This window comes from Panthera pardus, unplaced genomic scaffold (assembly GCF_024362965.1).
Source record: "Panthera pardus isolate Hobbes unplaced genomic scaffold, ASM2436296v1 HiC_scaffold_22, whole genome shotgun sequence".
In the NCBI taxonomy this organism is placed as follows: domain Eukaryota; kingdom Metazoa; phylum Chordata; class Mammalia; order Carnivora; family Felidae; genus Panthera; species Panthera pardus.
In genome coordinates this window covers 85,246,892-85,274,412 of record NW_026526788.1, presented here as the reverse complement: position 1 = coordinate 85,274,412, position 27,521 = coordinate 85,246,892, and the positions used below count along the sequence as shown (strand labels likewise).

The 27,521-nt window shown below is 47.2% G+C and overlaps 1 protein-coding gene across 1 annotated transcript in view; it reads left to right on the top strand.

Annotated features, from left to right (window-relative positions):
- Positions 1-27,521, top strand: part of TCERG1L (transcription elongation regulator 1 like) — a 195,070-nt gene that overhangs the window by 14,688 nt on the left and 152,861 nt on the right. The window contains exon 4 of the mRNA XM_053910055.1: positions 26,617-26,796. Coding sequence (XP_053766030.1) covers positions 26,617-26,796 — 180 coding nt within the window. The remainder of the gene's footprint in view (positions 1-26,616; positions 26,797-27,521) is intronic.

Genomic DNA, 27,521 nt, shown 5'->3' with positions numbered 1-27,521 from the left:
CCAAATTAAAAATGGAACTTTCCTATGATCCAGCAATCCCACTTCTGGGTATATATTCAATGAATTGAAATCAGGATCTTGAGGAGACACCTGCACTCCCATGTTTATTGCGGAATTATTCACAGCAGCCAAGGTATGGAAGCGATCTCAGTGTCTGTCTATGGATTAATTGATAAAGGATAAAAAAGATGTGGTACGTATACTTAATGGAATGTTACTCAGCCATGAGGAAGAAAGAGATTCTGCTGTTTGTGACACCACAGATGGACCTTGAGGGTGTCGTGCTAGATAAGTCAGGCAGAGAAAGACAAATATGCGTGATTTCACTTCCCAGCACAATCTAAAAAAGCCAAACTCACGGAAACAGAGAGGAGACTGGGGATCACCAGGGCAGATGTTGGTCAAAATGCAGGAACCTGCAGTTAGAAGACAAATACATTCAGGGGATCCGAGGCCCAGCTTGGCGTTGATACTCAACAACACTGTATTATATACTTTGAAGTTGCTAGGAGACTAGATCTTAAATGTTCTTACCAAAAACAGAGAAACAAAGAAAACCAGAAGAAAGTTCTGAAATCAATGATCAAAGCTTCCACCTTAAGAAACCAGAAAAGAGAGAGAGCTAATTAGCCAGAAACAAGCAGAAAGAAGGAAATACTATTGACAAGAGCAGAAATCAAAGAAACCAGAAACAGAAAAATATAAAGAAAATCAATGAAACCAATGGCTTTATTTATGTGTTTGTTTATAGAATGGTCAATACAACTGAAAACCCCCTGGCTAGAGAGAATAAGAAAAAAAAGAGAGACAACACAGATTGTTGATGTCAGGAATCAGAAGAGGGACATCACTATGAGTCTTAACATAAAAATGAAACAGAAAAGTATTATAAACTACTTCATGATGATAAGCTCAACAGTTTAGATCAAGGAGACAAATTTGTTGTGAGTCACAAGCTACCCGTGCTCACTCGAGAAATGAAAAACACGAATGGCACTGTATTAACAATATTGAATTCGTAAAGTCAATCCTTCCAACAGCGAACACTCCAGACCCAGACAGCTTCAGTATAGTTCTACCCAATATTTGAAGAAAATTATACTAAATTTAAGTAAACTTGTTTGGAAATAAAAGCGGGAATAACGTTTCCCAATTTTAATTAATTAATTAGCTAATTAATTAAATGTACGTATGCATATGTTTCTTTTTGAGGTCAGCATTCCTCTGATACAGAACTCAAGTAGTGCAAAGAGAGACAGTTACACAACAGTATACTTCATAAACAGAGATACAAATATCCTGAACATGATATTAGCTAATATGTTAAACTGCTAATACATCATGACCAAGCAGGGCTTCTTCTAGGAAATCAATGCCGGTTCAACATTAGCAAATCAATGTTATTTACTTTATCAAAAGGATAGAGAAAAAAAAGCAATATGACCATTTCAATAGATGCAGAAAATACATTTGTCAAATTCAGCATCTCTTCAGATTAAGAAAAATAAGAACAACAAACAAACCTTGAAGTCAACTAGGAATTAAAGGGAACTTCCTCAGACGAAGAAAGGACATCTTTTAAAGAGTCACAGCTAGTATTATATTTACAATATAATATATTATATTAGTGAATTCCTGATGCTTTTTCTCAAGACAAGGATTTATGCTCTCCCTACTCCCATGCAAAATTTTACTAGAAGTCCTAACCAATGCAATAATACAAAAAAAAAAAAAAAAAAAAAAAAAAAAAGAAAAAGAAAAGAAAAGCATACAGTCAAAATGCAAAAATATATAGACAAAATGATTGCATATAGACCATCTCAAAGAGTTTACCAAATGCCACTAGTTCTCATAAGTGACGTTAGCAAGTTGCAGGACACAAGGTTTGTGAAAATCCACTTGGTTCCTGTATTACTGTTGATGAACAATTGGAAATTAAAATAAAATAGCAGGAGCATTAAAACACCAAAAACGGGTTAACCTACTAAAATATATGCCCTGAAAACTACAAAACATTGATGGGGGGAAATCAAAGACATACATAAGTGGAGAGATGTTTTGCATTAATGGGCTGGAAGACTTAATAATGGTGAGATATCAGTTGTCTCCAAATTGATCTATAAACTCCACATAATCTTGACAAAATGCCAGGTCCTTGAAATTGACAAGCTGAGTCTATCTGGAAAGCTGAAGAAAGGGGGACGGCCACAGCAGTTTGGAAAACATTGCGGAGGAATCGTGCATAACTGATTTGAACGTTCACGATAAAGATGCAGGAATGAAGAAGAAGCATAGGAACAGAGATCGATAGAACGTAGCAAGAGACCTTCCACAAACAGGCACACACGGGTAGGGTTAATTTATTTTTGACAAAGGTGCAAAGGCATTCGGTACAGAAAACTTGCCTCTTGCAATAAACAGTTTAGGAACAATTGAACATTCATCTTTGAAATAAACAAACAAACAAACCCTAACCAATACTTTGTATCATATACAAAAATTAACTCAAAATAGATTACGGACTTGATTATAAAAGCCAAACCCCTAGAACTTCTGAAAGGAAACATAAAAGTAAAAGTTTTAACCTTGAATTAGGCAAAGATGGCTTAGACAGGACACCAGAAGCCCGAACCATACAAGAAAATGTATCAATAAATTGTACTTCATCGACATCAAATGTTGTGCTTTGAAAGGACTTTTAATGGAATGAAAAGAAAAGCCACACACTGGGAGAAAATATTTGCAAAACATATTATCTGATAAAGAATTGATATCCAGAATACACAAAGGACTCTTGCAAGTTGACAATAAGAAAACAAACAACCCAACAAAAATAGGCAAAATATGTGACGAGCCACATCACCAACAAAGATGCATGGATGACAGTTGTGCACATGAAAGTGTGTTCAACGTCTTCTATCATTAGGGAAATACCAATGAAAAACCATGACGAGGCGCCCCTTTGTATCAGGACGGCTGTGATTTAGACAATACATTGGCGGCCCCTCGCACCTGTGAAGGTGGGGACCAGCTGAAACTTTCCCAACTTGCTGGTGGGAGTTCGACACAGGAGGGTCACCTGGGAAATCAGTTTGGCAGGGTCTCATATACCCCATGATGTCATTGCTAGGTGTTCACCCAAGAAAAACAGAGAGGCGTGTCCACACAAAAACCTAGACACGAGTGTTTGTACTGGCTTTCTTGGTGAGCGACAAACTTGGGGGCAATCCGAATACCCGTTGACTGTTGAATGGACTGACGAACTTGGGCGCGTCCAAACAATGGGCCCTGACGGGAACAGCGAGGAAGGGACCCCTGGTACGCGCAGCGATGTCACTGAATCCCAAAGACATTATGCTAAGTGAGAGTCCAGAATCAAATGTGTGTTGCATACGATTACGTTTTTGTGACATGCCATGGACAGCAAAGCTGTAAGACCAAAACCAGATCAGTGGTTCCCAGGGACTGATTGGGGTGGCAGGAAGGTATTGACCATAAAGGGGCAGAGGGCATGTTGTGGGGTGTGGACAGGTATCAGACTGTGAGGGTGGCTGCATGACTGCAGTTGTGGACATTCAGAGAGCTCTACTCCTAGAAAGAGCGAATGCTGCTATACGTAAATTATGTCTGAAGGTGCCCAACTTTTTTTTTTCTTTTAAACAGAGTCATAAGAGACGTACCCAGTAAAATATGTAAACTTTGTCTGACCTTGGTTGGAATAAACCAAACAAAAAAAATTGTAAGACAACTGGAGAAATCTGAACAATAAGTGTTTAATAATTCTAAGGAATGATCGTTAATGTTTTTATTTTTATTTATTTTTATTTTTGAGAGAGAGAGACAGAGTGTGAGCAGGGGAGGGGCAGAGAGAGAGAGAGGGAGACACAGAATCCGAAGCAGGCTCCAGGCTCCGAGCTGTCGGCACAGAGCCCGACTCGGGGCTCGAACTCACGAATGGCGAGATCATGACCGGAGCCAAAGTTGGGGACGCTTAACGACTGAGCCACCCAGGCGCCCCTAGGGGATTATTGTTAATTTGGTAATTTGTAGGTGTGATAAGAGTTCCATGCTTATGCTTTTAAAAAGAACCTTCTAATTGAGAGACACCTGTTACCCCATGTGGGCGGAGCTGAAGCCAGTCACGGGTTTACCGGATCAGAATCCGGGTGTGGGGCTGGGGTGGCTGGGGTGTGAGCGTGGACAGGTCTAAAGCCTGCCGTGAGCTGACACTTGTGGGGCCCTGGGGCCCTGGGGTTCGTCACACTGTTCTCTATTGTATCACTATTTGAAAGTTTTCATAGTAAAAATTAAAGGAAAAAGAACAAGAAAATAACACCCGGAAGCACACCTGAAGGAGTTACAAGAGGGATTGTGCACATCACCCGCCTGTCACTCTCATCGAACTTGAAAATCGAAGGTGAACTGTAAGGAGACCCCCAGCATCCGGGAAGTGAAGACACCACCCAAAAATAAATGAATAAAGCAGGAATCAGTGCTACAAAAATAAACGCTTTATGCAGTGACCACACACGATGTGTGCGCATGAGAAGCGGTAGGTGTGACGGCCGTGCCGCTCGGAGAGCCCAGCATCAGTTCGCCTTCCGTCAAGGCAGCAGGAAGGGAGACAGAAATAGGGAAAATGTGAGGAAGCAAATGATAAAAATAAAGGCATACGTTTGTAGTTTTAAAAACAAATAAAATGATTTTAAAAAGCACGCCCCACCCGTGGTCAGAAAAAAAAACAGATTAGGTGGAAACATTTCTGCTCAATACCAGTAGTTTTTAAATAATTAGGTGAACTGTTTTCTGGGACGCAATGAGCTACTCAACTCGGATCAGGGTGGGGTAGCCTGGGTCACAGCCCCCAGGACAGGTGCTCAGACACTCGCCCTCACGGCTCCCTGCACCTGTCTCTCTCTGCAGCCTGGCACCCCCAGGTGTGACCTGTAAAGTCTCCCGGACTCCAGCCAGGGTCTTCTCCTCATACAGAGTTTGTTTCAGAATGTAGAAAATGGTGAGATGCTGACAGATTATGAAGTCGGCCACCCATTTCACCAATGTTTTTCAAAAATAGGAAAAAAAAAAAAAAGAGAAGGGAATAAATGATTTGGACAGATCTCAGTTGGAAAGGTGGCTGTAAAATCCTAAAAGCATTATTGAAAATGTAACAATATAGTAACAATAACATCTGCCAGGTTTCAGTGGAACACATTTCATGGTTGTGGAAATTGTATAGTAATAAGGGCATTGGCAACAACGTCATGTCTGTAGGTTTAATGAGAAAAAAATATTCTTTAACTGCATTTTAGGAAGATGTATTGTTTGATAGAACTCAACAACCATTTAAAAAGTGAGAACACTAGGGGCGCCTGGGTGGCGCAGTCGGTTAAGCGTCCGACTTCAGCCAGGTCACGATCTCGCGGTCCGTGAGTTCGAGCCCTGCGTCGGGCTCTGGGCTGATGGCTCGGAGCCTGGAGCCTGTTTCCGATTCTGTGTCTCCCTCTCTCTCTGCCCCTCCCCCGTTCATGCTCTGTCTCTCTCTGTCCCAAAAATAAATTAAAAAAAAAACAAACAAACAAAAACGTTGAAAAAAAAGTGAGAACACTAAAAACTGAACTGTAATTTCTCAACACGATATGTGATGTTTATCTAAAAACTGCCATATCGCATGGCAAACATCACCGTTATTCCCATGGTAATCGATCCCTGTTTATCTTTTGACTATTTGCTGGAAGTCCCAGCCAATGCAATAAGAAACGAAACACAAATACGAAATACCGCTCGAAGTTTATACGCTTTAATATTTTGAAAACTCACAACATTCAGCTTAAAAACAGAGAACTAGAAAGGCAGTTCAGCAAGACAGATGGATAAAATGCAAACATACAAAAGACAATATTTTTCCTACATATTAAAAGTTGTTTAGAGGCTGCTGTGGGCAAGTGCACGTGGAAAATACATCAAGTACCTGCACACAGCCGAGAGCCATCGACAGGGGCAGATGACTCAGAATCTTCACCTGTGTGTGACTCTAAACAAAGAAAACTGAAAATGGTATTTTTCGCTGGAGAGACTCCTTATGTGTTTGGATGGGAAAATGGAACGTGGCCAAGTGATCAGTTCTTCTCACATTAGCTTGTGGATGTAACACAATGCTAACGAAACTACTTTTTTGGAATGTGAGAAAATCGTTTTATAAGGGTTGATCATGGAATATGCACATGAGATGGACAAATATGTATTTTTAAGAATCTGTAAGATGGATTTCACTTCTTATTCTCAAGTTGCATCAGGTTTTAAAAACGTGGTACTAACCTCCATACAGATCAATGCAATGAGTGTTAAAAGAATTGTTACCTAGGACGGCATTCTAATACATAATAAAAAATGAACAGACATAAGCAGATGACTTAGAGAATAATTATCAATGATCATTATGCGGTATGTGGATGACTCATAAGTAATTCAAGGAATGCAACTTTAAACCACCAAATATAATATTCCTGTTAAATTAGTGCAGACTTTCAAGACCCTTGGCTCTGTTCCGTGTTTGCAATAGTGCAATGGGACGTACACTTATTCTTAATGCTACGAAATCTAGAATGTAATGGGTCATGCAGTCTGACCTTCAGATCTTTTAAAAAAGTTAATATAATTTCACCCAATGATTCTACTTCTTCAAGAAAGAGCAAATATATATGTAAAGCGATTCAGCGCATCATTGTTTATACCACTAAGAAGGAAAATCAAATCGCAAATGTCTATGACTAGACATTTGGTCCAGTGAGTTAGGATACATCAGTATTAAAAAGTAAATGGTCTTTAACCTTGAATAAAATCCTGTTTGGAAGATTATTTAGACAAAAGGGAATGTTCTTGTTTGTTTTAATTTAAGAAGCTTAGTTTAAAAGCTTTTTAGTTTAGTTTAGTTTAAAAGCTTGGTTCAGAAACTAAAAAAAATTAGTTTAAAAGGTTTAAAAGCAGGTTCTGAAGTGTATGGGCAGGATAGTTCAGTTTGAGAGCACCGTTCACACACGCACACTCACTGGCACACACACTGATAAATGACGAGGAAACACTCCAAAACGGTAGTACTTATTTCTGGATGCTGGATTGGGGGGGAACCTTTGACGTCCAACTATAGAGTATCTTTTATTTTCCATTTTTAATGAGCAGCTGTTACTTTATAATCAGAAAAGTGCCACAAAATACACGAGAATGCTTCTTTCTCCTTCATGGCATTGAACGTGAGAATACGAGTTGCTTCCAGGGCCTCTCAGCAGAGCCCCGCAGAAGGAAGACAGTGGAGCTGTGCCCATCTGCGCCACCGAGAAAGGGCCTGGCTATGGCCGTGCCCCATTTTCTTTCAGCCCCTGCCCTACCGGGGAAGGAGCAGGGCTCTGTCTTGCCGCGCAGCCTTGGACAGGTGGAGAACCCAAGGAGATGGCTTTCATTTCCTCCTTGGATACACAGCCCTGTGGATCCCGGGGGCCAGCACAGGCACTCCCTGGAGGTGGCATCCCCACAGTGTAACCTGCTCTGGGCGGCTTGATCCGTGCCCTGGCACTGGATGTCCAGGTGCCAGGGTCGGGCGAGGGGGTAGAGTAGGATGTGCACAGAGCTAATCACTGCCGGCCAGGACTCAGCCCAGCTCAGTGGGAAGCACAGCCGTGACGTCGCAGCCCCTGTGCCAACAGGGCCCGGCGATTTCTGCGGCGAGAGGAAAGGCACGTAGACCTTCCAGGACCCCCAACTTTACTTGGAGGGCGGGGGGAACACACCGCCTTTCTGTGACTGAGAAGCGGGCATTTTAGTAGGCGATGCAGATGTGTTTGACCCTCCAGAAAACAGGAAGCCCTCAAGGGACTCTGGGCTTGCGGTGGCCAGTTTAGAGTCTGCCCCGCACCCAGCGAGTAGGTTCATGCTTCCCTCCGGTTCCGGAGAAAACTGTGGGTGGGGGGAGAGCCAGGAATCCCTGTGAATTGTGCCAAAGGCAGAAAGTCAGAAAAATATTTACATTTGAAAGACATCTTCTAATAAGTGGCTTGAAAGTTTGCGTTAGAGACGTGGCATCACAGATGGCAGATGGCCTGAGTTCAGAGGGTGACCTGCCACCTGTTAACTGCGTGATCCTCAGTGTTCCTCATCTGTAAAGTGGGCTTCTTTCAAGACTTAGATACATTGTTACTGTAACATTAGTAATCGATGTAAGTGGTCATGTCCCCATCATCCTGGATGCTGGCGCTCTCTCAGCTGCTTGGGGCAGACATTCTTCTCCAGGCGGGGTGGGGACAGTGCCTTCTTGGAGACTGAGTCATCACTTTATATTTTCTCTGTGTCTAGACTGTACTTCAAGGCTCCATCTGTATGAACACTGTTGTGTCCCTAGAACCAGTGGTGAAGTATTCAGACATCAACAACAATTGAGAGGTTGCCTAGATAATGAAATAATTAAAGTCGTCTCCTTCTACAGAACTAGGGGTTTGCATCCTGGGATCATTTACTCTTTGAATTTATGGGTGACATTCCCCAAAGTAATGGAACAGTTTGTCTAAAGATGAGAATTGTAAGTTACAGATTTGATCCTGAGTCATTGTATTAGTGCTGATCCCCATTCAGAAAATAACTAGGGGAGTGTCAGAATTCCATGATAACTGTGGACTTCAAGATCTAATTTAGACATGCTTATTCCCTAGTTTCTTCTCAGGGGAAGTTTCAATAGGCTGGTACCTATTCTAAAGCACTATTCCCTGGGCGCCTAGGTGGCTCAGTCAGTTAAGCGTCCTACTTCAGCTCAGGTCATGATCTCTCGGTTCGTGGGTTCGAGTCCTGCGTCGGGCTTTGTGCTGACAGCTTGGAGCCTGGAGCTGCTTCAGATTCTGCCCCTCCCCCGTGTGCACTCTGTCTCTATCTCTCGAAAACGAATAAACATTAAAAAAATTTTAAAAATAAAAAATAAATTAAAAAAAGCACTATTCCCCTTGGGAAATGTAACGTGAACCTTATATAGGATTTTTAGTTTTCTGGTAGTCATATTTTGAAAAGCATAATGAAAGAGGTGAAATTAATTTTAGCAATTAATTTTATTTAGCTCAACATATCCAGAACATTGTCATTTCAGCACGTCATCAGTACAAAAATATTAATGATGTATTTACCTCCTTTTTTTTTTTTTATATTGTCTTTGAAGTCGAGTGTGTTTTACACGCACAGCATACCTCAGTGCAGACCAGCCGATGCTTGATTGCCTCATGTGGCTAATGTCCCTGTGTGGGACAGGGCAGCACAGGAAGATAATAACCAAGTGTATCTGTGGAGGCCTTAGAGATCTATTTGTCGGGATATTTTATAGAATGCCTGCTCAATAAGGTGTTGAGACAGCATTTCAAGGAAATTTACTCAATGCCCATTCTGCAAACAACTTGAATTTAAATGTGACCTTTCCATGTCTATGATCTTATAAAAACCGTTAAGGCACCAATTGTATCCTACATCTAGAATATTTAGAAGGTAATAAGCGTGTGTGGTGTTTATACGCACAAATGGACTGCCTTTCATTTTAACATATTTCATTTTTGCCCACTTAAGAATTATCCACATTTGTTAGGTATGGGAAAATTTAGAAACTAGCAAAATGTAGAAGGAAGGAAAAAAAGTCACCCAAGGCTCCAGGGAATGTTTCTGAGCAATGCTGCTGCTGTGTGGCCGCATTGCCAGATGTGATGTGATATTATAACCACAGTTTTGCATTCGACTCTGACTTAATATTTTAATATGTATTTCTCCGTGATGGAATAATTTAGTAAATTACTAAATGTTACCTTTAATTTTTTTTTTCAAAATCCAGCTGATGAAGCAGAGTTTACTTACCATAAATGCACCACAAGAAACTATTTTCACATTTTCACTGTGCATATGTATTTTGTAGGCATTTAGCATAAACTTTCCCTAATTCCCCAGTCTTCTTAAAGACTTCTCCAGCCAAACTGTCACAGTCTTTGCCTTGCTTTATAGGACACGAGACTGCTTTGCAAGAACCACATCTTGCTCTGCAAGATGATTAGGAAAAGGATTTGTTTCTTCCTTTCCATTCTCATGCTTTTTAATTCTACTTTCAGAATTTTTATTTTTACCTTTGCTGTCCAGGACTGTCAGTGCAATAACTAATCTAGTCGTGATTGTAGGTGCTCTGTGCAGCTCCCATTTTGAAGGGATGCTTTTAATCCTTCCCATTAACAATGATGCATGTTGTAGATTTTATTAATTACCCTTTATTGAGCTTAGGAAAGTTCCTTCTGTTCCTCATTTGCTGGTGGTAACTGCTTGTTATCATGATTTAGAAGTAAATTTTTGTCAATTTTTTTCTTTTTCTATTAACATAAGCACATTTTTCTTCTTTTAATTTGTTATTGTAGTACATGCTATTAAAAAGATTTATAATGCTGGGGCGCCTGGGTGGCTCAGTTGGTTAAGCGTCTGATTCTTGATTTCGGCTCAGGTCATGATCTCACAGTTTGTGGCTTCGATCCTGACGTCCGGCTCTGTGCGGAGCCTGCTTGGGATTCTCTCTTGCCCCCTCTCTCTACCCCTCCCCTGCTGCACTCTTTCTCTCTCAATCAATCCGTCAATCAATCAAGTTTAAAAAAAGATTTCTAATGTTAAATCACTTGCATTCTTGGGTAAATCCAAGCTCCTTTTTACAAATTGCCATTTTTACATAGAGTGCTGCATTATTGGTATTCTTTTGTTTAGGGTGGTTGATCTGTGCTCCTGCACCTTCGTTTTTTTCTTACTCACCTGGTTTTAGTGTGGAAGTTGTATCGCTTGCATGGCATAAATTGAGAAGAGGACCCTCTTTTTTAATTCTCTGGAAGTGTTTCACACTAGAAACGGATGCTTCAAAAAAAAAACAACACAACAACTTGTAGGACTTTTCTGTCAAAATATAAAGTCCTGGCTTTTCCTTTGTGGGAAGATTTTAAACTCCTGATTTAATGTATTTAATGGTCTTAAGACTCTTCATGCTTTCTATTTTTTATTCTTGCCAGGGTCGGCAAGTTATATATATATTTTCTAGAATTCATACGTGAACTTAAATTTTCAAACTGTTTTGGTATACAGTTATTTATGCTATTTACTTTTTGTTTTAATATACTGTATTAATAGTTATCTCCTTTTAAACATAGAATATTGCTTATTTACAAACCTCTTTATATAATTTTTTTAATGTTTATTTATTTATTTTTGAGAGAGAGACGGAGGGAGGGGCAGAGACAGAGGGAGACAGAGAATCCCAAGCAGGCTCCTTATTGTCACCACAGAGCCCAATGCAGGGCTCAGATTCACAAACTGTGAGATTATGACCTGAGCCGAAATCAAGAGTCGGATGTTTAATGGACTGAGACAGGCAGGCGCTCATACAAACCTCTTTACTTGAAAAAAGTTTACTTGCTCAATTTCACTAGAGATTTGTCCATTTTGTTAGAGCTTCAAAGAAATAACATTTACCCTTTAAAGATATTTTCTATAGATATTTTTCAATCTTATTTATTTCTGCCCTTCGTTCTAGTTTCCTCCATTTTCTTTGGATTTACTCAGATTTTTCTTTTCTTAACTCCTTAAGTTGTATATTTGCACAATAATTATGTCTTCTTTTCTAATAAAAGATTTAAAGCTACCCCTTTCTCTCCACATACCATTTTCAGTGCTTCCCGTAAATCTGTAAATGTCTATTTGTCATTCAGTTTTATAGATTTTAAATTTTTATTGCAATTTTATGTCTCGTGGATTTTTAGGATATATCTGTTTAATTAATTTTACAATTTGTAAGATTTACAATTTTCTTTTTGTTATTCATTTATAATTTAAATAAGTTGTGGTCAGACAGGTGGCTTATTTAACAACAGTTCTTTTGAAATTTGTTGAGATTTGCTTTATGGTCTGATACATTATTTGTTTTCATAAATGTCCATTCATCATGGTCGATAAAATTGGGCATCTGTTAATGCTGGACAGATGTAAACAAAGAAGATTAAAAGGTCTGCCTCCATAGGTCTTACATTCTAGCTTATTATTTTGTTAACATTTTAGTGTATCACGTTCATGAATAGATTAAAATACTCTTGGTGGAAAGTTTTCAGATAGGCACACCCAGTCTCTCTGGTGCGACACCCAAGGCTACTTTCACTGGTTTCTATAATGAGGAATCGGTTCTCTTCTGCTTACTAGGTATTACCAACACTATAAATGAAAACAAACGACATGAAAATGGCACTAGATCTCCTAAAAAGCGATGCCTATTTCTAAGATGCCCTGCAGTCATGGTCATAGTTTTCATAATTAAATTTGCTGAATTCATGTAAATGTGATTTCAGTTAGAATTCTGAGGAAATTGAAAGCGTAAGACCTCAGTATCTGGCTCCTACGTGTGTTCCAGGAGAGGGGGATGGGATCAGTTCTTTCCAAGCAGCTTTGCAGAAACATGGGTTTTCAGCAGTACTGGGCAATATTTACTTTTAGATACTGAAGGAAGGTGGTAAGAAGTGGAGGACCAGGTGTTTCCGACCATCACGTTTATGCAAATTTTGTTTCCTTTTTAAGGAAGAGAAGACAAAATCACTAATAGGAATTCAGGATAGAGGCTTGGGAGAGTTTGTGTGCATGAATGCTCTGGAGGTTAAGCCTCACGAATGTCAAGTCAGATCTGCCTTTGGAAAGAATAAATATCTGAGTGTTTCCCAATGACCAACCCTTGTATTTCTTCTTGGGATAATGACCTGGTGGTCCCGAGTTTTACCTGTAACTTCCTTGTTCCTCCTTACATCAATATGAATTCCTCTTATATAAACAATACATTAGTCACTCTTTTAAGGAAAATAAGTATTCACTTCAGGTAGTGTTATCTTCAATACAGAGGATTTTTTTAATTGGAAATGAACCTGGAATCTCTTCGGATCTAATTAGCCCATTTGCATTCATTCTCCAGGAAAGAGAGACAAGTCTGCCTCCAACGTTTCATTATGCAGGGTGGGGGATGCACGGTGTCCTTTAGGCGCGTGTTTGCGAGACCTCGTACATAATGGACACTCAGAAAACGTCTGCTGATTCATTAAAAGGAAGACCGAGTGTGGTTTGGACTATGCAGAGAATGGAGTGTTACAGTTTGCAAGGGAAGGAAGCAGGTTAGTGACTGTTGGCGGTAGATGATTGCCGTTGAGATCACAAGAAAGAGGCACAGAGACACTGATGCAGACTTGACGAAGAGGGAAACGGTTCCTGCTGAGGACCACACATTTTATGAATGAAACGTTGTGACTGAGTCTAAAGGTCTAGAGAGGAGAGGAAGGGCGGGGTCACAGGGTTGGCTTGGATTCCACGGTTATGTCCGGAGGAAGGAAAAGACAGGGCCCAGGACAGCCTGCCACGGTCCGCCTCTGGCTGCAGAGTCTCTGGTGGTGAGGCCCACCGCTGCCCACCCTGAGCTTGTCACAAGGGCTTCTCCACGGCCCTCGGGTGAAGGTGCCGCTGACTCCACGCACTGCAGCCACAGAGGGGACGGGGGTGTGTGCAGAGGTGTCTTCCTGTGCAGGTGCAGATGCCGTGCGCAGCTTAATATTGAGGGATGCAGGCTCGCTCTGCTGGGCCCCACTACACGGGGAGAAGCTTCCCCCAAGTGGACTCCCGGTGGGAATCTCCAGTGGGCTTAGGGTGCACGCCTGAGGGTGTGGCTTCACCACTACATTGGAAGGCAGAAGGGGAGGTTGAATGTGGGCTGAGACAAGTTTGCCTTGGGTGTTATGGCCACTGGGGACCCGCTAAAGCTCTGAACTCACTCATCCACCTTCCATTCCTTTGGATCATTTTGGGGACTCAGTATGTTGAGGTGGGTCTGTTGAAGGACACTGGGTGGCCTGTGTTCCTTCTGGGTCCATCTTGATTTTCCATCTCCTTTGTTGGGAATTTTCATGGACTCCAGACTGATGTCACCATGGTCTTCTCCGCTTCGGGTGCTGTCACATGCGTGGCACACATCTATCTCGCCAAACGTCATTTCTTCCAGGGCTTGTGAGCTTTGCTCTTGCCAATGATGGTACTGAGTTTCTTTGGCCCCTCCTGGGAGTGCTTTGGTCATAAGAAGTCAAGGCATACCGCGATGCCTGGGATTTACACGTAGGAATGGTGGTTATGACAATACAGTGCACCAAGCATCTCATGTTCCTGCTTACCTGCCTGCCTCTGCCTTCCTTTTGTCCCCCCTCCCTCCCTCCGACCCGTTGTGAAGGCAGCACATGTTTGCAACACCTGAAACTTGCAAGGACGATGACCCGTTTTTACTTGAGCATGAACTGTGTGCAGTTCATACCGCTTTATAAGGGGAACTGGTCACCGGCTCCTCACACAGGCTCTGTGGACGCCACAGTGTCTGGGGACACTTGGTGCTGCCGTGAGGCCAGACCAGGTTCTGGAAGGGCGTTGTTAAACCAGCCGGCTAAGGTCTCCTGTCTGTTATGCTTTGAGGCTGTGAGAGAGACAGGCTTTCAGGGGATGAACTCATAAGTGCGTGCGCAGCTGACGATGTCCGGTATGTGGGGGGGGGGGGGGAGGGGGTGGGAAGTGTTTGGGGACTAGAGGGCGTGGGTCATCATGAAGGGGGACATGGGAAAGCATCGGGGTGACCAGGCAGAGCTCCTGTGGCAGGACAGAGCCTGAGCCTTCAGGGACCTGACGGCCTCTCTCGGGGCAGCCTGGAGGCAGCAGGGTGGTCAGCTGTGAGTGTTGAAAAGACCCCAGGGGCTCAGGTGTGGAGATAATTTGGGGGTGGGGGTGGGGTGCCCTGCCTGCACTGCACAGATGTGACCCCGAGGAGGTGTGCGTTACAGACAGGTGACCCATGCAGGCTCTGGGAGCTCAGGTCCTTCCCAAGACCGCAGGCTTGGAGTTGTGGGGTCAGGGTCCCCAGTCGAAGCCCTTGGGGCCCCGTGGGACGGGGTGCAGCCAGTAGCCACTGCACGTGGCCTCCTGAGCAGCCTGGTTCTTTCAGCTTCTCTCCGGGAGCGTCTGTGAAGCTTTCTAGCTTTTTCTTCAGCCTGAGCCTTGGCAAGTGAGCAAAGCCCCCGTCCACATGGGGAATGAATCCCAAAGCGCATGGTGGTCCCCCCCACCCCGTCACTCCTCCCCACCTCCCAGGAAGCCCCTGCCCCTTTGGCTTCCTCCACTTTTCAAGCACCTGCCTCATGGCCTTTGCAACTGCTATTCCCTCCTCCTGGATCGCCTTTCCTCCAGAAATCCTTGTAGCTCACCGCCTGCTGCTTCCTTAAGATCTGCTGAGATGTGACCTCTGGGACTAGCCTCCTTGCCCGGCCCTTTTACGGAAGAGTGCCCAGGCCTCTGTGTCCTTTCCTCACGTCCTTGCCCAGCCCAGCTAGCGCCTGACTTTGCACCATAAACCCTGCCCTTGGCTGTTAGCCACTGCTCCCCAGATGAGGCAGGCCATCCTTGAGGTACTCAGTATGATCCGCTAAGGCAGTGCATGAACACGGCCACGGGGAACACCGACCTTCGTGGCAAGAAGCAGAGAGCGGCCCTCGTGTCACTGGCATCTGGCCCAGCCACCACCTCACCTCCTGCAGGAGGTCCTTGCCGCCCATCCCTGTAGCTGCAGTGGCTCCGTGACAGGGGCTGTTGTTGGGGCTCTGGGGCGGGCACACACCTGCCACCGAGGGTCCTCGCGATTCAGGGGCCGGGGCTCAAAAGTGGACTAAAACCTCCTCCGTATCTTTCACAATCTCTGTAATGAGCCTGCTGATTTCAAGTCCCTTTCGTCCTTGGCGGTCAGCGTGTGGGCTGCAGGAGCGGAAGTTCTGAGAATGGCCCCGCGAATCCTCCTGTTCCCTGCGGTCTCGGTGTGAGCAGAACTGTGATTACCCTTATTTCTACCTGCGCCTGGACTCTGAAAACTCAGACTCTCGTCTCACTTGGGGTATCAGTTCTTCAAGGACAGACATGGTTGTGGCATATTTTGCCGTAACGGAAACATGAATTCCGTGCAGCATCTTTCAGCAGCGGCAGCTTCTGTCTTAAAATGTTCATTCTCAAGTACCGTGTGTCATCGGGGATGTGTACGGAACCCTGCTCCAGAGGCTGTGTTTAGGGACGGCGCTTGGGTCGCGAGGAAGAAAGTAGTCAGCGTGGCCACGGTCACCCTGGCGTGGTCCGTGAACGCCCCACCTACCTTCCTGAGCCGTCTTGCAAGTGAACAGCCGCATGCATCTACCTGGGGAAGTTCAGGGGACAGAACCACCGTGGCAGGTGGTGAGGGGAAAGGCATATTTGGTGTCTCCATTATGAGGCGTTCAATCATCTTAATTTCATAATGAAGATAGACGCAGCAAAGCAGGAAGGTTCCTAAAACTCGTCAGCTGGTTGATGGCATCGCTGTCTAAATGTGTCTCTGAAGAGAGAGACACGGGCTGAGAATAATTTCCTGTGCTTTATGACTGCCAGGGGATATTATGAGTCAGGTAAGAGGTGAGTGTAAATCATGTGTGCGCTGAGCATAGTGAAGTGGGTTGAAACAGCTGCCTGATGATAAACAGCATAGTTTTGCTTAACGCATTAAAGAACCCTTCACACAACTTTTGTTGTCGTGCAAACAAATAAGATTTTGTCCTGCTTCAAGGTCAGCAAAACCTCAGGCTTCCTGTCAGGAATGTAAATACATTTATTTTTAGGCGAAAGGTTAATCTTTCACCAAAGCCACTGCATTCCACAGGAAAACGCGCTGCCTTTAGGGACAGCGTGCACCGTTGGCCCCCCAAGGGCAGGCCCCTCTCAGCAGTAGACTCACAAGTCCGTATGGACCCATGAAACCCGCTAAGCCACTTATGGAGTGAGTCCTTCAGGAGACAAATGCTGTCTTGGAGCCGCTTCATTGGCATGCATCCAGTAAGCACCTACTGCGTGCACAGTACCTGGTCATGTCTTACAGGTACAGCCTCGCCCCCAAGGAATTTATGTGTGTGGTAGGGGTGCCTGGGTCCTGGGTGTTCTGATGGCAAGTGAGTCCAGAGCAGGCCAGGCGCTCTGCCGAGCCAGCCCTTGGGTTCAGCTTGGCCGGCCATCATCACCTCCTTCCTGTGATGGTACTGGGGTTCCAGAGAGCGGCTGCCATGGGAGGTGCTGGCCCAGAGCGGAGGAGGCCTGGGCTCACAGCGTTCAGTAGAAGCTACCATTAGACGGTCCGTTGTTTCTTAAGCAAATTGCCACCCTGATCTCTCTTCTCCTTTCCTTCCCTGACTCAGTTTATTACCACAATCAGTACATTTAGATTACCCAGTATTAGTGGCAATTTGTTCTTTGGGGTAGTATAATTAATCTCTGGTTTTAATGAAATGAATTTTCACGTTATTGTGTACCAAGTTACATGACATCATAAAAATAAAACAAGTTAGTATTTCTAAATTGATGCACAAAGCGAAGTGAATTTGCCACCCGGTTAGCATTAAATAGCTCATCTGTCCTTGTCTTGTACCGTCTGCAGCACCCAGGCAAGGAGACCTAATTCCGTGCTCCTGCTCCCAGGAGGTTAACTCAGTGATTAGGAATTCGGGCTTCTGTCCACTGGGGGATGGGGTGCTCATTCATATGGATGTGCTGGGATCAAGTGAACGTCCTGAACAACCATCGTCAGGTGTCCCTGGTAGAGACACACGTGTCAAAGCTACACCTTCTGCTCTTTAGCTCCTTGGGAGGAGACCCAGAGGGTCCCCGTGGCTGTGAGAAGGAGCTGAATTCATCTGGGCTGGTGGCCCCTTCAGTGCCAGGATCCAAGAACCATGGACAGCTTTCATCATACGATCAGGGGGTGTGGGTCTCAGAGCACCACCATGGATTTTCAAGTTCTGCACCCACAGCTGTGGGCTTGACTCCGAGATCCTGAGTCTGCCCAGCTTCACCCAAGATAACAAGGCAGAATGTTGGGGGGAGACTAGAGATGTCGATGGGGTCTCTATAGGTCCACATTCACCATAGCACCCGAGTGTCGATACAAGGAGACAAAATGCCACCCAGCTCTGACTCAGCTCCTCAGAAAGCTGGCTTATCGTGTGGACGCACAGAGCCCGTCATCATCCTGCTAAGAGGATGTCCTCACTCCCGGGAGCTGAGTGTCCAGGCTCTCAGGGGCCAGGAAGGGCGATGGCAGCTGGAGCCTCGAGGCCGAGCCCTGCGTCCTTCCCCTCTGCCCGCCGCAGTCCCTGGACTTGCCTCCGTGAGCACCATGCACACGCACCAGGAGCCTGAAGTCACCGCTCTCATCGAACAGTCGTTTTTGCAGAAATAATTACCAGTTGGTAGATATATCGCCTGAAGGATTTCCACCGGAGCTGAAATCATTTGCTAAATAGACATAATAAACTAATGATTGTTTATTTTTTGGAATGTGTGGCTCAGCACAGAGAAGGCGGCAGCTGGCATTTGTCAGGCGAGGTTTCCTCCTCCGAGGACTTGCCAGCCGCCCATTGTTTACTCTGCACCCTCTGTGTTCTGGACACCTAGGGGCCCTCGCCTCTGCGGGCGCTCTCACAGACACACGACGTGTGGCAGGCACTGCCTGCCTCCCATTCCGAGAAGACGCAGAAGCTAATCGGTTAGCCTTTATCTACTCCGCAACCCACCAGCGGTTCAAACCCCAACTTCGTGTTTGGTGACGCTGTGATGCGTCCCTCCGCAGGGTGGCCGGAGGCCCAGAGCAGGGGTGTATCCCCTCCAGCACCGCCTGCCCCTGCTTCGGTCTGCAGGATGCAGCTGAGGCCCTGTGGGCCAAGAGCACGCCTGGAGCAGAGGTAAGACCCGGGGACCAGGACAGACAGCGCCGTCCGAACTGAGTGTGTACCTAGAACGTGTACCTGCACTGGTTCTAGACTCCTTGACCATGTCAGGCTCCCACGTCCCGGCTCCCACGGCCACCAGCCTTTCTCTTGTTTCCTTGTCCAGTCCTGAGAAAAGCAAAACGCAGCTGCTGGCTGACTTCCGGTTTGGGAGGAAGCTTCTGGAAGGGTGTCCGCAGCCAGTCTGCCTGTGAGCACAGCTGATGACGAGAGCCTGCCTGCCCTCCAGGGTCCTGAGGCTGGTGTTGGGTTAAGTAAGCCAGCGTGTCAGCCATGACCAAGGGCTCCCTGTGCGTGTGGCCCCCGGTGGGCTCTGGCCAGCAAAGGAGGAAGGCGTCCAGCCACAGCTGTCCACCATGTGTCTCGGACTGCCCATGGCCAGCCAGGCGGGGCCCCGGCGCCAGCTCCACAGGGGTATTCGGGTCAGACACACCCGCTCTGGGGTTCAGGTGCCCTTGTGAAGTTCCTTCAGCCTCGCCCACCCCGCTGTCTCTGGCCACAAAGACAGGAGAATTTCTCCTTCATGCGGTACTAGAGGGACTACTGGGAATAAAACATGCAAACAGAGCTCGTTTGCAAGTTGGGAGTCAGAGAAGGAGGTAGACAGTGGGAACAGTGATAAAACAGCAGCCTGGGGCCGAGGGCCTGGCCCCCGGAGCTCCCCCAGCAGCCGGCCTGCACTCGCCTCAGCCCGTCCTCAAGCAGAGCTCACGGTTAATTACGGTTCTGCTTAAAACGTTGATTTTTTAATAAGTAATCCTTATGGGATAGCATTCCTGGCTTATCTTTTAGCTGGCTTAGCAGTTTTCTTTTGGCTGGACTTCTTATCTCACTGTTTATTTACTCAACTAAGGGATTCTGTGCAGTCCTTTGGGGAAAGCAAGTTATGATAATTATTATCAGTCGACACAATTTATCCAGTGCCTGCTCATCTTCCAAGACGTGGCTCAGGGGGCGTTCCTCGGGGGAGCAGCCGGCGTCCCGGGGCTCTCACTGGCTCCGCGCACCTGCCGGCCGGTGTCCACGGGCAGGAGGCACCTGCGGGCGCTTATCTGTTTGCATCCGGTCGTCTTCCCAGCCGCAAGCTGGGCGCAGTCTGGCAGGTAGAGATGCTTGGTAAATGCCCGGCCGAGGGGTGCGGGAAACGAAACCGAGAGGAAAAACACAAAGCGGCCAACTGCCTCCCGAAGCTGGGCTCGCGGGATTTTGTTACCGCGCGCTCACCTGTAACCGTTCTCCAGGCACCCGCCCGCCTGGGCTCCTGCACGCACGTCTCCACACACGCGCAGGCGCACACACGCTCCTCCACACAGGCGCATGCGCGGCCCGCTCGCGCGGGCTCCTCCACACACGTGCAGGCGCACACACGCTCCTCCACACACGCGCATGCGCGGCCCGCCCGCGCGGGCTCCTCCACGCACGCGCATGCGTGGCCGGGCTCACGCGCGCTCCCGGCGTGCTGGAGGCGGGCTGCGCGTTCTGCTCCCACACCGGCCGCCTGGTTCGTGTGTCACACGGTGAGTTCGCACGTTACTCCGCCGCCTGGAGCCTGGCCAAACCCTTGCAGCGGGAAGACCAGGCCTCCTTTCCATCCCACGCACCAATTATGACCATCATTTTGCCGATGTTGGTTATTAACGTCCTGACTTCACTGATACTAATCAGTCGATTTTGTGACCTGGAGAGGGTTGCGTTTTCATATGTAACCAAGTGAATTGAAAGCAGGTTAAAAAATATCTTTCCAAGCTGTTTTTGCGTTTTGAAGAGGCAGCTCAGGTCAACTTACCAGTGTTCCTTTGTGATTGGCTCATTTTTTTCAGTTTTATTGAGAAGTAATTGACATACTGTATAGGCTTAAGGCGTACAGCACGTTGGCGTGATTTACATCTGTTGTGAAATGGTCACCACGATAGCCTCCGCTAACACCCACCTGCTCATATAGAGACAAAAAGAAAAGAAAGAAAGAAAACTTTTTTTTCCGTATGATGAGAACTCAGGATTTACTCTTTTAACCACATTCCTATAAATCGTACATCGGTGTCAGCCACGGTCGCCACTCTGTCCGTGAGGTCCCCAGCACTTGTTTATAGTATAACTGGAAGTTTTACATTTTGACACCTCCCTCCACTTCCCCCTCCCCCACCCCCTGCCTCTTTAGCCACAGGACTGATCTCTTTCTATGAGTTTGGTTTTTTGTTTTTATTTTTGTAGTTTTTAAGATTCCACATATAGGTGAAATCGTGTGGCACGTGTCTTTCTCTGAACGATCTCAGAATAACGCCTTCAGAGTCTATCCATGTTGTCACAAATGATAACATTTCCTCATTTTTTTTATGACTAACAGTCTATTATGTACGATTTTTTTCATCCATTCATCCAACGGACACTTGGGTGGCCTCCGTGTCTTGGCTGTTGTGAGTCGGGGTATGAGTGCACATAGATCCGTGAGTTAGCGTTTTCGCTACCTTTGGGGATAATTCCCCGAAGTGGGGTTGCTGGATCTCAGGGTAGTTCTATGTTTAAGTTTTTGGTGGGCCTTCCACACTGTTTTCCTCGGTGGCCGCACCAGCTTACATGCCCACCAGCAGCGCGGGGGGGGGGGGGGGGGGGGTTCCCCTTTGTCCACATCCTCGCCGGCACCTGCCATCTTATCTGGGGTTGATGGCCGTTCTAACAGGTGCGGGCGATGCCTCATTGTGGTTCAGGTTCACATTTCCCTGGTGATGAGTGGTGTGGGGCACCTCACTACATACCTGTTGGCCTTTCATGTATCTTCTTTGGAGAAATTTCCATCGGGATCGTTTGCCATTTTTAAATTGCATCATTTGGGGGGCGCCTGGGTGGCTCAGTCGGTTGAGCGTCCGACTTCGGCTCAGGTCATGATCTCGCGGTCTGTGAGTTCGAGCCCCGCGTCGGGCTCTGTGCTGACAGCTCAGAGCCTGGAGCCTGTTTCAGATTCTGTGTTTCCCTCTCTCTGACCCTCCCCTGTTCATGCTCTCTCTCTGTCTCAAAAATAAATAAACGTTAAAAAAAAAATTGCATCATTTGGGATTTTTATTCGTTTGCCGTTGAGTGGTAGGAGCTATATTTCTTTTAATATATATTTTGGATATAAGCCCCTTATCAGATGTACGGTTTGCAAATGACTGTTTTTCCCATTCTGCAGGTTGTCTTTTCACCTCGTTGATGATTTATCTTGCCGTTTGACATGGTCCTGCTTGCTGGTTTTGTTCACATTGATTGACCTTTAGGTACGATTTCCAAAACACATCTGCTTTCTTCTAGGTTCATATGGTTTCAGGCCTTATGTTTCTGTCTTTAATCCACTTGGAGTTAATTTCTGTGAGTGGTGTAAGATATAGGTCCAGTTCCGGGGCGCCTGGGTGGCTCAGTTGGTTAAGTTCAGGTCATGATCTCGTGGTTTGTGGGTTCAAGCCCCACGTCGGGCTCTGTGCTGACAGCTGGGAGCCTGGAGCTGCTTCAGATTCTGTGTCTCCCTCTCTCTCTCTGCCCCTCCCCCCATTGAACTCTGTCTCTCTGTCTCTCTCTCTTTCTGTCTCAAAAATAAATAGACATTAAAAACAATTTAGAGGTGCCTGGGTGGCTCAGTCAGTTGAGCGTCTGATGTTGGCTCAGGTCATGATCTCGTGGTATGTGGGTTCGAGCCCCACGTGGGGCTCTGTGCTGACAGCTCAGAGCCTGGAACCTGCTTCGGATTCTGTGTCTCCCTCTCTCTGTCCCTTCCCTGCTCGCTGTCTGTGTCTTTCTCTCTCAAAAATAAATAAACATCAAAAAAATTTTTTAAAAATAGGGGTCCAGGTTCATTTCTCCAGTTTTTCCAGCACCGCTTACTAAGGAGACCGTCTTTTCTCCACTGAGTGTTCTTGGCTCCCTTGTGAAATGTTAGTCGACCATTTATGTTTGGGTTTGTTTCTGGGCTCTTGGTTCTGTTCCATTGTCTGATTTGTCTGCTTTTATGCCGGTACCATACTGTTTTTGTGAGTAGAGCTTCATAGTATAGCTTGAAATCAGGAAGCGACGTATTATTCCTGACAACAAAATCACACGATAGTATAAACGTCCCCACACTTTCATCTACAAAACGCTCTTGCGTTTAGCCTCTGCTTCTCTGAGAACATCAGCAGTTGCTTTGCCATTTATTGCTAAGAGGTCATCCTCATTGTAAAGAACAGGTTGAGTTTATTAGACAGATTCGCCAGGCAACACGTCCCCGGGGCCATGGAACTTGGTGCTGAGTTACACCGGCAAGTCTGTCTCTGAGCAGCGCAAATAGGTGGTTAAACACCTCTGGTGAGAGCATCTCAACGTATAGATCCTGAGGGAGAGAAGCCACACTTAATAAGAAACATTTGCAGAGGCCTCCGCAGTGTGTCGACTTCCACAAAAGTCGACTACCTCATTAAAGTGATACATGCACCCAAAAATACACTGTTTTGACCCTGAACATCTATCCTAGAACAATATATGCAGAAATGAACTTTTTTGGCAAACCGTCGTTTATGTCATGTTTATTTATAGGAGGCAATGTCTGTTAGGACGGGGGATAGTAGTGAATACGGCAAATTGGAGTGCCAGGTCTAGCACCTGGAAGACAAGACCCCGATTACTAATTGGACGTGGGTGAGCCATTTGATGGTAGGGGAAGTGTTTATTTTGTAAAGCTCGCGACAAAGCTGTGCTTGCGCTGTGACGGTGGCCGGACCATGTGGCCAGGAAGCTGCTGATTCCTGCAAAACAAAAGACCAGCGGTGCTCAGCTGGGGAGGCTGCGGGGACATTTTGATACGCTTATTCACTCCATCTTATAAAGTTTCTATAATGGGTTTTTATTATCAAGTAAGATCATATATTCAGGACAGTGGTTTTTTGGTTTTTTTCTGTAACTCCATACATGGCAATGAGGACATACCACGACACCCTTGTCAGAACGGCCAAGATCCAGAAGAACACGGACAGCAAAGGCCCGCGAGCATGAGCAGCGATAGGAGCTCTCGTTCGCTGCTGCTGGGGATGCAAAATGGTGCAGCCACTTTGAGAGACCGTCTGGCGGTTTCTTACAGAGCTACCTGTTGTCGTACCGCACGGTCCAGCGGGCGCACTCCTTGGTATTTGCCCAAATAGAGAACTCGCGTTCTCACACACGTTTATAGCTGTTTTATTCATAATTGTGAATGCTTGGAAGCCACCAAGATGTCCTTCAGCAGGTGATGGGTAAGTAACCTGTGGTCCTTCCAAACAGTGGAATGTGGCCCAGTGATAAGAGGAAAGGAGCTATCTTGGCCATGAAAAGACAGACGTCAAAGATACGTCGATACGTGGACAAAGCCAGTCTAAAAAGGCTACATAACGTGTGGTTCCAAACATAAGACATTCTGGAAAAGGCAAAAGGACACAGACAGATGATCTGTGGTCTTGAGGGGTGGGGTGGGAGGAGGGATGAACAGGCAGAGCACAGGATTTTAGGGCAGTGAGACCCTTCTGTGCGACAGGGTGGAGGGGAGCACGTGGCGTTATGACTCGCACGTGTGCAGCACAAACAGTGCACCCTGCTCTAAACCCGGGGCTTCCCTTCATAACAGCATATCAGTGTTTTCTCCTCAGTGGCAGCAGGTGCAGCAGCTAGCGGAAGACGGGGTGATAGGGAAGCCGGGTGCAGTGGGACGTGTGTGAACTCCCTGTACCTGCTGCTCAAGTTTTCCATAAACTGGAAACTACTCTATAGAAATTAAATTTGTAAAACTTGTATATGCCCGTCAAAGGGAATGTGAAAAATACGGAAAGGCGGAAACAAAGACAGACTCAGGAGGGTCTGGCAGAGGGCAGCCAGAACCCAGCTTGCCCTCTTCTGTCTGTTGCCAACGAAGCAGCCGGGACGATGCATTAAAATGGAAGTCAGAGCATGCCCCCCACTGCGCATCATACCCTCCCGTCATTGACGCGCCGACCCCCACACCCCACCCCCCACTCACATTTTCTCATCTCTGCCCCTCCGCTGCACCTGCCTGATCACCTTGCGGCTTCTGGAACACAATGGCTAGGCGCCTGCCTCAGGGCCTTCGCACATCCTCACCTCTCCCTGGCCTGCTTGTCCCCTCTTGCCTCCTGCAGGCTGTCACCTGTGGGTTCCCGTCCCAGGGCAGACCTTCCTGACAACGCCGTGTGAAGATGAAACCCACCTACCAATTCCCAATCCTTTCTCCCTGCTTTACTTTTCGGCAGTGTGCCCATCAACCTGTAACACAAAGCAAATGAACAAGGAAAGCGTATTCCGTGTATCGTCCCTACCTGGGAGGTGTGGTCCCTGAGGGCAGGTCTTCTATCTGTTTGGTTCACTGCTCCGTCCCTAAGAGCTAGAATATGCTTGGCATCTAGTCAACCAAATAAAGATTTGTTGACTGAATGGTGTAGAAATAGAAATGATTTTGTACTTTGCTTTATTTACGGAGCATGTTGTGGGTCGTCCCCCGTGGCACTGAGTGTTTCTCCTCGTGTGATTCTCACACAGTGAGAATGTCTCACTGAGTGGACCGTTCAGTGTCTCACTGAGTGGATGCACCGTTGTTTATACAACCACCTGCCCTTTGCTGGTATTTCTAATTTCTCACTACAAACCTTTATCTGAAGACGTTGGACATGTGGGCGGGTTATAGGAAGGGAAACATTAGATCAAAAGTTGTGATCTATATTAACATTTTAAAAACATGTTTCCAAACTGCTTTCCAGAACTGGAACCATCAATGTAAGCTGGTAGCTGCAGAATATTTCTTAGAAACCACAATTCTTTTAGGGACCAAAAGACTTTACAGGAACAAAACAGATGAGCATAGGGGAAGGGAAGTAAAAATAACATAAAAACAGGGAGGGGGACAAAACAAAGAGACTCTGAAATACAGAGAACAAACAGGGTTGCTGGAGGGGTGGTGGGTGGGGGGATGGGCTACGTGGGGGAAGGGGCATCAGGGAGGACACTTGCTGTGAGGAGCACTGGGCGTTGCGTGTAGGGGAGGAATCACTGGCCTCTCCTCCTGAAATCATTATTGCACCAGATGCTAACTAACTTGGATGTAAATGTAAAAATAAAAATAAATAAATAAATGATAACTAAAACTTTACAGGAAAGGCACAGACAGAAGCAAACTGTCACAGGTTTCCAGTTATGTCAGGACAGACAACAAACGGCCTGAATTCCGAGTTCGGGGCCCGACCCCTCACGAGGAGCCATCCAGGCTGACGGGGGTACCGCGTTTCTCCGCCGCAGAGGCTGGGCAGGTGGCAGCCTCGGGGAGCAGCTGAGCCTCCCCACGCCGACCCGCAGCGGCGTCCCGCTCCGGGCCCGCCGCCCGCCTCTCTGTGCCCCTCCCGGGCCCTCTCGCGGCTCCGAGTCACTGTGACCTTGGCGCCAGCAGCCCCGGTTGTGTGTGCCACGCGCGTGCACCGCGGCAAAGCCACTTCTGTCCAGGGCACGCACGTCCCCTGGTGACTGGGCTTTGTGCCTCTGAACGTCGCACGGCAGCGTGCGTGTGCTCTGTGCCCAGTCGACATTGTGACAGGTCGGGAACCATCCCGTGTGTTTCTGGGTATCGGCTTCCGAGAACGGGGTGCGGGCTGCTTGTGTTCTCCGGGCGCTCGAGTGTGGCCCGATGAGGCGGTGCCTCTCTCTGGCGGCCACCGGGCACCCCCGGGCTGACCTCCCTGTCCCTCTTCTGCAGGTGGTGGTCCCGACAGCCTCAAGCCCGTCGGCAGCAGCCCCGCCATTGCCATCGCCGCCGCCGCCGTGCTGTCTGTGGAGCCCGAGGGACTTGGGGGCCCGTCCCCCCCCAGCACGCAGCCCTGCCACTTCCTGACGTTGGCCCCCATCAAAATACCCCTGCGGACCACCCCCTTCTCCGGTAAGCACAGAGCACGGGCGCTCGGCGCCTGGAGCCGGTCCAGAGCTCACGGTGTGGGGAGCGGGCGGGAGCCACCTGCCTCTGGCCGCAGAGCCCTGGACTCCCGTGCCCGCGGCCCCCCAGGCAGGGACAGTCGGTAGCGGTCGTACGGGTGCTGCTCGTCGTCAGATTGCACAGATGGACCCTGGTTCCTTCGAAGAAGCTCTTGCTAAGCCAAGCGGGGCTTTTTCTGCCGTAAAGCCTAGCTCGAAGTCTCCGTCTGGACAGACGAGGCTTCCCTTTACCAAGGGTCTCTGGGGACTACCGTAGTGACTCACAGTGTCAGGATCCCCGGAGGTTTACAGTTTTGGTGCACGGGGCTCGGGAGGAAGCGAAGACGGCACGCCGGAAACTAGCTAAGCGTCTGAGTCCGTGACACACGGAGACGCGCAGTGCTCGCCGCGCCCTCCCCCGGGCCTGCCGGCTGGGCTCGTTCTGAGCACGGGGGTGGGGGGCTTGGGCGGTCCCCGCGGCGCAGGGCTGACCGTGAGGCGTGCGTGGCCGTGAAGGGTCTTGGGTTCCTTAACCGCGGCTGCGCGCTTCTTCCGGAAAGTCTTCGAGGCGGACGTGGGGCTGGTAGACACTCCACTGTCCCCGGCGGAACCCAGGTGCGTGTTGAGGGGCTCGGGAGGGACACGGAGGGCTCCGGGTCCTGGGCTGGCTGCAGCTCCGTTGTCCGTGTGTGG